The sequence below is a fragment of the Tachysurus fulvidraco genome, chromosome 14 (assembly GCF_022655615.1).
Source record: "Tachysurus fulvidraco isolate hzauxx_2018 chromosome 14, HZAU_PFXX_2.0, whole genome shotgun sequence".
Classification (NCBI taxonomy): Eukaryota; Metazoa; Chordata; class Actinopteri; order Siluriformes; family Bagridae; genus Tachysurus; species Tachysurus fulvidraco.
Window position 1 is genome coordinate 8,429,481 of NC_062531.1, and position 13,197 is coordinate 8,442,677.

The 13,197-nt window shown below is 36.7% G+C and overlaps 2 protein-coding genes across 3 annotated transcripts; both read left to right on the top strand.

Annotated features, from left to right (window-relative positions):
* The first annotated feature begins 183 nt into the window (after nucleotides 1–183).
* pym1 (PYM homolog 1, exon junction complex associated factor) lies at nucleotides 184–3,167 on the top strand. Its single transcript, XM_027166428.2, has 3 exons — nucleotides 184–274; nucleotides 1,338–1,431; nucleotides 1,849–3,167. The coding sequence occupies exons 1-3, from the start codon at nucleotides 244–246 to the stop codon at nucleotides 2,342–2,344; spliced, it is 621 nt and encodes a 206-aa protein (XP_027022229.1). The 5' UTR covers nucleotides 184–243; the 3' UTR covers nucleotides 2,345–3,167.
* Nucleotides 3,168–6,768: 3,601 nt separating this feature from the next.
* LOC113655786 (matrix metalloproteinase-19-like) lies at nucleotides 6,769–12,265 on the top strand. Of its 2 annotated transcripts, XM_027166538.2 has the most exons (10): nucleotides 6,769–6,843; nucleotides 6,975–7,074; nucleotides 7,186–7,268; nucleotides 8,019–8,149; nucleotides 8,460–8,672; nucleotides 9,513–9,758; nucleotides 9,896–9,979; nucleotides 10,808–10,972; nucleotides 11,292–11,416; nucleotides 12,026–12,265. In XM_027166538.2, exons 2-10 carry the CDS (start codon nucleotides 6,991–6,993, stop codon nucleotides 12,263–12,265), a joined length of 1,371 nt encoding a protein of 456 aa, XP_027022339.2. In that variant the 5' UTR covers nucleotides 6,769–6,843; nucleotides 6,975–6,990. The 2 variants fall into 2 exon arrangements, with proteins under 2 accessions (XP_027022339.2, XP_027022338.2); XM_027166537.2 differs by having other exon boundaries at nucleotides 6,775–7,074.
* The last annotated feature ends 932 nt before the right edge of the window (nucleotides 12,266–13,197 follow it).

Below are 13,197 nucleotides of genomic sequence, written 5' to 3' on the forward strand. Positions count from 1 at the left end.
AGTTTGAGTCATGATTTTAACATAATTCAACATTTATGAAGTTTTTATATATAATAGATCACGGCAGAACCATCACATATTACCATGTGTATATAAAAGGTTTTCACATATTTAAATAAATAAAACAAACAAACAAACAAACAAACAAATAAATGACAATAAAAAACCGCACATCTTTCGCTCTTTTGAAATTGTCACGAAGACAGCTTCCGCCACGTGACCGGAAGTGCTACATCTGTTAAGATGGCGACTCCCTATGTAACAGATGAGTCTGGTGAGCTTTATGATTTTGTTGTCATTGTTAAAATCATTATAGTAGCCCTCTTTGAGAATATAGTAGACTCGTTTACGCAGAGCATGTAAAAGCTTTGGATTTGAGCAGTATTCACTGTAAAAAATAGTGAACCGTGAATCCCTGCAGACAGTCGGTTAGCGGTTTAGCATTAGCGCTTAGCCAGCTGTCAGTCCCGCAGTCTGAATGAACCTCCTGCCTTAAGTCCCGAAATAGCACCGAGTCGCATTGTACACGTCATTGTGTTACACACTGTGTCAATTACACACGTTTACATTTAACAGGTACTGGTTATTTCACTGGATTCATAAGTGGTCATGGTTTATCCCCTTATGCTAAGCTAATAAGCTAAGCTAAGCTCACTGTCTACAACGAATAGGCGGTTACCGGTAGTGCTGTTGTAGTGACACACACACACACACACACACACACACACACACACACACGCACACGCACACACACACACACAACGAAACGTAGCGATTTTCCCCTTGTGTCCATGACATAAAAATAAATAATTATATTGTGCATAAACGGGAGTTTAGCTCTGACCTGGTGAGAAATGCACAAATTCCAGAATTCAGATTCAAGTAGTAGCTTAATTGGAAAAAAAGTGGCTTCACGTTGCTAAAGCGTTCATTTGGAGACATAAACATGAGCACACTGTTGTTTAAAAGTAGCAATAAGAGAAAAAGAATAAGTAAACAATTATTTGTTTTATTGCTTAAATGTGTAAAAAGCATAAAAAGGATTTTTATGTTGATGTTAATTGACAAAATACAGTGGAGTGCAGCACAGGAACTGGTGTATAACGGCAAATGTTACTAACACACACAGTCAGTTTGTTTTGTGTCTTGATTGTATAAAGATTTGTCCACTCCTGACTTGAGTGTAATATACCACTTGATGTTTGGTCTATTTTGAGATGCACAATACAAATAGAATATTTGCATTGCAAAGTCGCAATGCGCAAAAATAAAAAACACTCCATAATCATTAACAAACTCACAGCGTTGACGTTGCTGTTGTTTACATGTTTTTACAGGAAAGTATATTGCTGCTACACAGCGTCCAGATGGGACATGGAGGAAACCTCGGCGAGTGAAGGACGGATATGTTCCTCAGGAGGAGGTGCCTGTGTAAGTGTCATGCGTTTCTAGTTGCACACTGAACCTTACTGAACAATCATGATGTCTTGTAAATCAGCATTGAAATAAATCATTTTATTGTATGGAAAATTCTAAAATCTGATTGGTCAGGTGATCATTTTTGTGTAACAGCAACTCTGACATTGCCAAGTGTGCTTAAAATCACAGTTTTATATTTTTGATCAAAATGTACTGAAGAGATGTGACATTAAATATAAAAAGAAACAGATAAAAAAAAAACATGGCCTGTAGATGCAAATAAAATGGTCAGTGTTTAACAGGAAAGAAAAAGCATTTCAAAGTGTGCTGTTACTGGAAAATAATCATTAACTTATCATTTACTACAAAAATCAAGTGAATGATTATTTACTTTTCTTTCTGTCTTTTCTCTTCTTTCTTTTTGCTCAGCTACGAGAATAAATACGTGAAATTTTTTAAGAGCAAACCGGATCTGCCTCCCGGAATGAATCCAGAGGATGCAGCTGCAGCCAAGCAACAGCAGCAGGCAGCAGTGAAAACAGAACGAGAGAGCGAGTCATTTGGCCTGTCCAAAGCAGCCAAACGCAACATGAAACGCAAAGAGAAACGCAAGCAGCAGCAGGTGCAGGGCCACCCTGAAGTGAACAAGGAGGTGGAGACAGTAACAAAAGAGCTGGAGAAGGTTGCAGTTGTAGCTGAAGAGCAGAACAGCACAAGCGCGAGCGCTTCTACAGAGCTGTCCACCGCTAACACGGACAAAGCCAAGAAGATCAAGAACGTGAGGAAGAAGCTGCGCCAAGTGGAGGAGCTGCAGCAGAAAGTAGACTCGGGGGAGCTCCAAAACCCTTCCAAGGATCAGTTGGAAAAATTAGGACGGGCTCAAGCCTTACGCGAAGAGCTGAGGCAGCTGGAGGCGGATTCGTAAAGCATGATGGTGTATTACAAGCAGAGGGGCCCATGGTGTAGTGTTTTCTTTCTGTATATATATATATATTTTATTTTTATTATTTTTTTTTTTCAAAATTTAGAATAGATCTTCATTTATTCCAGTTGGTGTATTTCCAGTTTTGTGAAGCTCCATCCCACAGCCTTGTTCCTTTCACTTCTGCCAATCTGTGATACAGGAATATTTAAAACAGGTTTATTTTTAAACATTATCGTGCAGTTAGTGCTTCTCACTCCTACCCATAAAACCATTACTACTAATCATTTTTTTGTGTAAAGCTTAGTTATGAATGACATTTATGCATTCATGTGGGATGAATTTTGCCAAAATAGATTAGAGGAGTGAGGAAGCCTTCGTTTTACTCATTGAGAATTGCGCCTCAGTTTCCTCGTGATGGATCCGTCATGGCAGGATTTCCTTCGTGACGCTGTGCGTTGTTGACACTACCTTTTTCTTCATAACACAGACTGAAATGAAAGAACGAACTGAACACCAAGCCACTCTGAGGACACAGTGCTAGGACTTGAATGGCTGCAGTATTTTTTCCTAATTTTAACATTTGTGATTTCAGTAATGATCTTAAACAATGTAAAGCATGTTGTACCTCCACAGGTTACTTCTAAAACTCGTATGGATTGGCCATCTTTGGACTGATTAAGAAAGACAGTATTTCAAAAGTCAGCCATGTCATTTCTTTCTTTCAGAAGGCCTTTTTATTATATGTATGATCCTTTTTTTATAGTAGTAGTTGTCAAATATTAAGCAGTGTTGTTGTATTACATTAAAGAATGAAAGACGTTCAGTTTGTTTCAGATAAATGAGTTTGAATCTTCTACCACACAATACTCATCTGAACCCAATGCCAGTAGTGTATCACAGGATATCTTCATAAGAGGATGATATGTATTCAGGGTGGACCTGAAGTCTATTCTGTGACTTTAAAATACATGCTGGGGTATGTGTACACACACTCACTCACGCACACATCTAAAGAGAATGCAGAGACACCAGTTCATGTACTAACATGTTTTGATGAAAACATGGAAGAAACCAATACAGACACAGTAAGAGCAAGTGAAAATTCACAAAGAATAAAAGCCTGTATTTTTTTCAAATATACATCACAGCACAGTTAAATTCTTTCTTCACATTTCAAAACTTGGGGTTGGGGTCAGAGCGCATGGTCAGCCATGATACAGCCTTTGTAGAGAGCACAGAGGGTTAAGGACCTTGCTCAAGGGCACACCAGTGACTAAAGAAACCGGTGAACCTGGAAATATCTACACATACAGCGAGAAGTGGTATCTCAGTGCTTAAGATGTTTTACTACTGCTTTAACCACCAACTGCTCAGTTGTACAAACACAATAAACATAAATCACACAGCGTACCTGCCAAATGCCCTAAATATAAATGAACATGGAAGATCATGAAAACCTTCACACAAGCTGCAATCTGGGCTAAGGACTGAACTGTAGTCCATGGTGGTGTGATCCAGGAACTCTACCCAATTCACCACCATGTCATGCAAGAACAATTATTATCTCATGCGTCATGTAAAATATGCATATACACAGATATATTTTATTTGGTTGAGTAATTTTTTTGTACTGTTCCAGCTGTATAAGATTAAAATGACAATTAAGCCACTTGACAACCAGATTTGCACAAATTGTTAATATAAAATCATTCTATGTTTTTGTGGGTTCTTTAAATACTTTAAACTTGCAGCATTTGGCAGACACACATTTTATGCAACTGAGGGTTAAGAGGTTGCTCTGGGGTCCAGTACTGACAGCTTGGTGGATCTGGGATTCAAACCCACAACCTTCCAATTAGTAATCTATATTCTCAACCACTAGACTACCACATGTTTTGAACCCATTACCCATCCAATGTACACTTGAATACCCCAAAAGATGTTGGTCACACCATGAACTTGTTTTGAGCATATTTGTCTTTAAATATGACTGATATTTAGTTTAATATTCTTGAATGTTGCTTCTGTTCTGGGAAACTCATCTGGATGAAATCTTTAAAGCAGAGAGGGTTGATGAGATGCTGTAAATACTCGGTTGTCATGGTCCTAGCATGCCCCCACATCTGTTCAAAGCTCTCTGAAGTTTTAATAGGTAACACACAGGAAAAAATGACATATTGCTTACAGGAGAAATTTACTTCACATCACGTTAAACACGTCAAACAAAGTTTTTATTCCTTTCTAGCACAATAAAGGATTGAGAATTTGGTTATCAGGTGAATCTACAACAAAAATGAGGCAGTTTAAATGTAACCAGCGAAGGAACCAGGATTTCTGAACCCATTGTGGTTTCCTGTAGTGATGCCATTTAATTCAAGATGTTGTCAGGGCCATTCAGCCATTTAAGGATTTTCACTCAGCACGTCATACAAACAGCTGGATTTTATTCAGACACATAATGGTTACCATAAAAACAGCTGTCTGTGAGGACATTCTAACACTTCCTTGATCTACATAAAAAAATAATAAATCCATTAAAATTGGGTAGATGTTTTTCATGAATACAGTTTGAACCCCAATACTCTTTTACACCTTTTTAAATAATAATTTATTAATTACAATCATTTTTGTTGCTATGTATGTTTGTATTTTTTTTTTATTGTTTATATTTTAATTTTTTTTATAGTTTTTTATTGTTATTTAGAGTATTTCTACTGCTATTTCTATATTTGTCTGTCTATTTCTACGAGATTTATATAATACAAATATATAGATCTGTCAATGATTGGATAAGGTTTAGATTTCTTTCTTTTTTTCCATTCAGTGGTCTGTTTAAAATAGGAAAAGACAGAACAAAAGGATGGACACTGCATTACAATTTAAAGAGGAAATAAATAGGTGTACAGATGACAGCACGTCTGCAAAAATCACAGTGGGACTTCAATAAAGTTTAACAAAGCATTTATATACAGCTATGTAACAGGCAAATTAAATAAACGATAGAGCCAACAACAGAATCAATTGCTATATAAAATCTCTATTTGTCACGATCCAAATTGTTCTGTGGTTTTATTTTCTAATTATGTAAGTTGCATGAAACAATTCTCCATCTGTCCCCAAACTGAACCACAAGGGACGGAGCAGAAACTGTCACAAATCATGTAGTAAACAGAACAGAATGTTCCAGTGGCTCAATACCGTCTGCCAATAAAATAATGATGTAGGAATGACAGTAGAGACTAGACACTTTATAAACAAGCAATAATTTATATTGAAAAAAAAAAAGCCATTGCTGCATTTAATTGCTGAATATTGTATAAATTGTTCAGTTTAATATCTAAATTGTTCAGTTTAATTCTGATTAGTCTGTTGATTGGAAGGTTGTAAGTTCAAATCCCACGGCTGACAATGCTGGGCCCCTGAGCAAGGCTGTAAACCCTCAATTACTCAGCAGTTTAAGTAAGATAAACATAAGTCGCTTCAGACAAAGGCATCTGCCAAATGCCATAATTCAAATGCCAGACATTGTAGTTTCTATAGTAACTTACATAAAGACCTGAATGTTTGATTCTACATTACAAACAAAAAATTGGTTAGGTAAAGCTGTAAATTTGGACCCAGGAAAAAGAGCTATGTAAGTGATAACTGGGATTAAATTATTTTATGAATGTTCTACAATGTTACTAAATAGAACATATTTAATAAAAAAATCATAATAATTCAAAATATTCGGTGGAATACACCTGAAAAACAATCAGTAATGTAGTGGTGTGAATTATTGATTTATTTATTAATGTATTTATTCTCAGATTTCTACTCGATTTAACAAAAAAATTTTTTACTGCAAATAATCAGATTTAGCTGGTTAATACAAATTCCTGTGAAATTAACCAAAATGTCTGAATGTAAATAAAATCAAAAGAGTAAAATCCTTAAATCTAAAATCCTGCAGAATTAAAGAAACAAAAACCTGAATAATTATCTTTACTTTTTATTATTCAGAAAGTATACAGTGCATACCATGATATGATTTATAGATTTAATAAAATATTCAAAAACCTATAATAAATTATATGTTCAAGACTCAATAAACTCAATAAACCACAGGTTGTCACAAATGATTGCATTGTTTAATAAACAAACTCTAAATATCCAGCCAGATAGAAAATCTGAGTCTTAAATGAAGTCAATGTAACTGAAGCACTACAATAGCTAACGGTCATTTTGGTTAGTTGGGGAAATTTGAATGCAATTTCTTTCAGGTTTTTTGAAAACTGCAATGTAATTTAACCTTGCCTTTGGTCATGGACTTGTGCTGGCATGGTGTTCTCTATAAATTTAACAAGCCGGATTTGACTGCCCACGACGCCTTCCTTGGTAAAGGGTATAAATTCAAAAATACTCCCTGGAAAGCTGCAGAGCTTAAGCAAAGCGCTCCAGGATTTAGGCCCTTCGAAAAATCCGCACAAACAAGGATAACAGCAGTCAAACAGCTTATGGTAATAGAATTTGATGCACAAGTATTTTAGTAAACTGCACTTCTTTTTTTTAGCTCATTTGCATGGTGGGTTAATAGTGTGACACTGAAGACGAGTGACAGCTGTGAAGGTTTTCTTTTAAATATGTGGAGGTGTCTTGTGCTGAAGATGGGAAATGCCGTAATGTTCCTGATGCTGATCGGGATGCCACTATTTACTGCGTCGCATCAAACAGAACTGGAGCAGGCTATAGTAAGACCAAATGCCAATATGTCAACTACATCGTTCAGGTTGTATTTATTTTGTGTCAGAAATAATAGAATTGTAATCTGTAATTTATGAAATCTTATATCTGCTCTTCAGAGATATTTAAAACGATATGGCTATCTGTCTACATCTCTGCAAGAGCAAGAACCACAGCTGGAAAAAATAACTGAAGCACTGGGGTAACACACACACACACACACACACACACACACACACACACACACACACACACACACACACACACACACACACACTCATGCTTCCAAGTTTTAACTGCTTCATGTTTTAAATTATCACATGAGTTATTACGAGATTATCAAGAGATTTACATCAATAGCTCTCATAATCGTTTTCATTCCATCCATCTATTTTATGTGGCACTTTCTCACAGATCTGGCTGTAAAGTTTCCGACTGTAAAGTTTCACAAAACAAAGTCTTGTCTGAAGTGTTCATTGAGATGTTTGTGTTGCCTTTTAAATACTGTTCATTGTCTCAAGTTTTGTCTCATTATGTGAAAAAAATAAAGATTAAATTCCAGCTATAGAACTAATCAGAGAAACTTTTTTTTTAATAATGTATACAACTGCCCATTTTGATAGTGTGGTTAGTCTGGAGCTAGATTAACATTTTAGAATAGAAAACTTTATTTTGTCACACATACATTAGAGCACAGTGAAAGTCTTTCTTTACATATTTCAGCTTTGGGATCAGAACAAAGGGTCAGCCATGACACAGCGCCCCTACAGCAGGGAGGGTTAAGGGCCTTGCTCAAGGGCCCAACAGTGGCAGCTTTTCAGCACTGGGGGCTTGAACCTCAATACTCCTGTTTACAACCCAGAGAATTAACTGTTGATCCACCACTGCCCTATAATGCCTATTAAACTATATGCGTTTTAGTTTTTCTGGTTTTCCTTCCTGTGTTTATTAGAATATTCCAGAAAGTGACAGCCCTACCAATCACAGGCAGGCTGGACAATGCTACGCTAGCCATAATGAAAAAGCCGCGCTGTGGCCTTCAGGATCCCTTTAACAGCAGAACTCTTAGATATCGTATCCTGGGTGAGTTAAATGGATTTTATAACTCTGAACCTGATATAAACTAATGCAGGTGTCCAGTTTTAGATATTAAGGTCTAAAAAAGCCAAGATTATCATTAACCAGGTGAAATCTGGTGTTGCTCCTGCTTGTTTGGAGTGAACACCAGCACCCACATCAGCCATTTGAGGATAAGATTAGACACCAATTCAGGACAGTTCATGTACAGGATTATCTGGAAATGATCAGATTTTTTTGTTATAAAGGACATCATTAGCAAAAATCCCCAGCTGTTAAAATGTAAGTGAAAGGTTTTTACTTTGTGTTGTAACAGGTTCCTGGCATAAGAAGAAGCTGACTTACCGTGTCTTTGACTATGCTCAGGGTCTGGGAATGGCTCAAACCCGGACAGCTATAAAGGCAGCGTTCAAGTACTGGAGTGACGTCACACCTCTCCAGTTTTACGAGGTCACTACGGGAAACGCTGACATCAAAATGTCCTTTCACAAAAGGGACAGTGTCTGCCCAGTGCCATTTGATGGACCAGGTGTGTCAGAGACAAATGGAGAAAATGCACATTTATGGGACTGATTGATGCAGAGACACAATCATTATTGTGTTGGAGGATTATTATTGCTTTTATTTACAGTGTTTTGATCCGTAATGGGGGGGCAGGTTGGCTTAGTGGTTAGCATGTTTGCCTCACACCTCCAGTCCAAAGACATGCATGGTAGGTTGATTGGCATCTCTGGAAAATTGTCCATAGTGTGTGATTGCGTGAGTGAATGAGAGCGTGTGTGTGCCCTGTGATGGGTTGGCACTCCGTCCAGAGTGTATCCTGCCTCGATGCCTGATGACGCCTGAGATAGGCACAGGCTCCCCGTGACCCAAGAAGTTTGGATAAGTGGTAGAAAATGAATGAATGAATGAATGAATGAATGAATGAATGATCCGTAATGTTGAATTTTTGAAAGCGACTGGTCAAAAGGTGATTTATTTTCTAACAGCAGTTCTGCTTGCATGGTATATATTAATGTACTCATTCTAATGCATTATTTTCATAGTAACTGCTAACTGACAGGAAGTAGTTTGGTGGATGATAAGAAGTTATTTTTCATAAATATGAATTCCTCTCTTGGCCCTAATTTGAATAATTTTTAATATTCGTTTTTTATTTTTATTTTTATTTTAAATGACTGACAGTATACAATACAATATATCAGTATACTATGCAGTATATACTATGTAAATGTATATACTGACAGTATACAATACAATATATCAGTATACTATGCAGTATATACTATGTAAATGTAGTTTCTTTGGATAATTTGGCTGACTGATCTTCATTACAGTGTAAGACAAACATCTTGTCTTGTTCCTGCAGGAGATGTTCTGGCTCACGCTGATGGTCCAGAATCCGGCATTGTGCACTTTGATGCAGAGGAGTTGTGGACTGAGAGGCAAAACTATGGAGCAAATCTGAGAATTGTAGCAGCCCATGAGATCGGCCATGCTCTCGGTTTAGACCATTCGCAGTATTCCAGTGCTCTCATGGGCCCTGTGTACACTGGTTACCGTGACAACTTTCAGCTCCATCCAGATGATATCCGTGGAATCCAGGCACTGTATGGTGAGAACATGGTCCGGCTTTAATCCCACATGTTGCTGAAATCTTCAAAGCACTAATTCCTCAAATGGAGGATTAGGAATCTGACATTTTATCTGAAATTTTCTCAAAGCCCCAACAGGTTTTCCTTTCTGTTAAAGGTAAACCAGAGGAACAACCTCCAGAGTCCTCAGACTCACCTCCACCTGATCCCTGCACTGACTCACTGGATGCTATAATGCTTGGTAAAGACATGTTTTGCTTGACATCAGTGTGTTCTAACATTTTCCACCATATTTCAAAGATTTTATTGTACAGATACATTGGTAATGATGCTAAACTTGAAACTTTAAGACCATTACCCTTGCTGGCTCATCAATTAAGAAATAAAACACTTGTAATCTTATAGAAAAAAGGTTTTATGTGAGATTACTGCTATCATCCTAAAGTTGGTTATTTGGTTATGTCATGTAGAAGAAGTGTTTAAGTCCACTTATACCACAGGAACATACCAACAAGTAACAATAGAATTTATTAATGAAGGACACGTCATTATGTTTATTGTTTTTTTGATGTTGTGGAATACCCACGGAACACTTTAGTTCCTGTTATGACTTTCAGTAGAGCAGCTAAAACCCACTGTTCTTTCTAGTCTCTCTTTCTTCTCTCTGTTGAAGATAAGACAAAAACACTACAGCGTGTCATATTGCCATGAAAGTACAAAGTCCTTTACTTCAAAGTCCTGAGATGGAAAACATGCTATTAGAAACTTCTTCCATAAGTGAAAGAAAATGAAAGAAATGTCTCATAGCATAAACGTCACCATATCAAGGATTATACTTTCTGTTTGTTTAATAATGCAACTTGTTTTTTTTTTTTTTTAAATTGTTTTAACCAAGTACCTGTGAATGATATTACTATATGAACAATATTATATTAGAGTGTGCACATTAAGCTAAGCTGGTGATTTGGGATATAGCTGGAACTACTATGTGAGTTGTGCTATCATAGTCAGATATATCAGATGCACAAGGGAATATTATATAATCATTCTAAAAGTTTCTTCTGTTTAGGGCCGTTCCACAAGACGTTTGCATTCAGTGGAGAGTATGTATGGACGATATCTGATGATGGCTATAACACACCGATACGGATTAACATCCTGTGGAAGGAACTGCCTGGGTATTTAAATGCTGCTGTGCATTCGCAAAGGACCAACAAGTCTTACTTTCTTAAAGGTAAAGCATCGCCTTTCACCCTCAGCTTTGATTTGGACTGCTTGTCTGTTTTGACCTGCATTCATTTGATTAAATTCCTTAAATGGTGACTTGATTAGGAATGCATACTGTATCTTTGGCCAGCAAAGCAAATTCAGATATTCAGCAGTTCAGCTTCATATCTGAGTGAAGGATTTAGACTCATCTTGTTAGTCAGAAAATCACCTAATATTAATTTATAGCAAAAATAGCTCCAAAAAATACATTAAACATTCCCTTTATCTGCTTTTAAATGTGATTGTTTAGTCTTACATGAGTACACGTCATCCCTTTCTTCCAGGTGATAAAGTTTGGAGGTATTCTGGCTTTAAGTTGGACCATGGTTATCCCCAGCTGCTTGCTATCCCACCAAACATCGACGCCGCTTTTTACTTTCAAACCAATAAAAAACTCATTTTTATTAAGGTAAAGCACCCACAGCATGCACCCAGACCATTCACTTTATTTTTTTTTATAGCACATTATATACATGTGTATGTGTATGTTTTATTTAAAAAACATATTTCAGTATCTAAATTATTAAAAGAATTCTGGAAACAGACATTCAATCGGTCCCTCAATCGGTCCCGATTTTTAAAAATACAAAGATTTGTGTGCTCTAACTAGAGAAATGAAAGACTCTTCTTTTAAACTCCTTACCAGTGAAGACACAGTTGTCCTTTCTGTAGTACTTCCTATGATGCTGTACACATGTTGGACACATGTGAGTCGATGAGGGATTTGGATGAATGTGTGTTGTGATGTTACACAATGCAGAAAGTACAATAAGTTAGAAAAATTCAAACTGAAATAAAAATTCTTTACTTTTTAGAAACATTTTTTAAAGTTCATCTCTGCCATTGGAGACACAATATCCACAATATGTTTCTGGAAGTACATAATAATTAATAAATATAAAAATGTTAAAAGGATTTCTCAAATACTTCAAACATTTAAAAAGGCCTCTTAGGATTTCAAATTACATATAAATAGCTCATTGATTGATTCATTGAGTGAATGTTGTTGGTCTTTCAGGGTTTCGAATACTGGCAGTGGGATGAACTGGGTTCCCCTGATGAACTGAAACAATTTCCTAAACCCCTCTCCCATCTCATCTCTGGGTTACCATCCAATCCAGACGCAGCATTCACCTGGACTAATGGTCATGTTTACATTTTTCAAGGAGACCAGTACTGGTGCATAAGCCCCAGACGCTTCATCGAGAAAGGTTACCCGCTAAACACGAGAGAGCGCTGGATGCAGTGCGGAAATTAACACAAACACAACAGTAATGATTTAATCTTCACTTAGTATTAAACACTGTGGATAATACTAATTAGAAACCATGGAGATGGCTGTAGACTGCAATTACCACAATCAGTTCTGCAATCAAGTCTCAATTATTGAACATTTAATAACTTCAACAAAAACGTTTATATCAAAACTGTAATGAATTCAGAAAGGACATTGACACTCATATTCATAAGTTGCTCAAAAGCTTCTGGTTACACAATTGCACTTAAGTATATAGTGTACAGTTATAGAAAGGAAATTATTTATAATCACACTGTCCGGTGTCACCCAGATGAGAATGGGTTCCCTTTGGACTCTGATTCCTTTCATGTTTCTTCCTAATATGTCATGTCATTTCTCCTTGTCACCATTGCCTCTGGCTTGTTCACGAGGGAAAAATCTTATTTAGAAAAAGAAATATATCATATTTTAGGAATATATTAACAATATATTAAATTATGCAGTGTATATATACTCTGTATCAATGTTGTGGCTATTTTGCTGAGTTTAATAAATATGCCATTTATCGAGAGCCTAATACTACTAACCCAAGCACACATTTTCAACATTGGAGCATTAGGTGTAGGGCCTGTTGTGTTTTAAATGAATAGCTGAACATCCTGTTTTGAATTCCACGTTTATCAATGTTTTTACTTCCAGCACAAATTGCTTGTCACTGACAGACAAAATCAAGCTCAGTTGTTTTTAGGACCACACAAGGCCACTGGTGACTGTAATCTCACAAGTCTTATAGAGTTTAATGATAATATATGCAAGTGATATTTCTTTACATTACTTACTTACAGTTGTGTCCAGTCTGTTCCGGAAAGGGCGGTTTTGTGTACTGTAGGTGCAGGCTTTCATTCCAATCACACAGAATCCACACCTGAGTCTACAGAAAGGCAAGAGCTACT

Excerpts from the sequence above, each read along its gene's own strand:
- pym1 (XM_027166428.2), top strand. The coding sequence starts at position 244 with ATGGCGACTCCCTATGTAACAGATGAGTCTG. Across the intron at positions 275-1,337 it reads CTATGTAACAGATGAGTCTG|GAAAGTATATTGCTGCTACA; the intron begins GTGAGCTTTATG and ends ATGTTTTTACAG. Across the intron at positions 1,432-1,848 it reads CCTCAGGAGGAGGTGCCTGT|CTACGAGAATAAATACGTGA; the intron begins GTAAGTGTCATG and ends CTTTTTGCTCAG.
- LOC113655786 (XM_027166537.2), top strand. The coding sequence starts at position 6,967 with ATGTGGAGGTGTCTTGTGCTGAAGATGGGAAATGCCGTAATGTTCCTG. Across the intron at positions 7,269-8,018 it reads AAAATAACTGAAGCACTGGG|AATATTCCAGAAAGTGACAG; the intron begins GTAACACACACA and ends TGTGTTTATTAG. Across the intron at positions 9,759-9,895 it reads TGGAATCCAGGCACTGTATG|GTAAACCAGAGGAACAACCT; the intron begins GTGAGAACATGG and ends TTTCTGTTAAAG.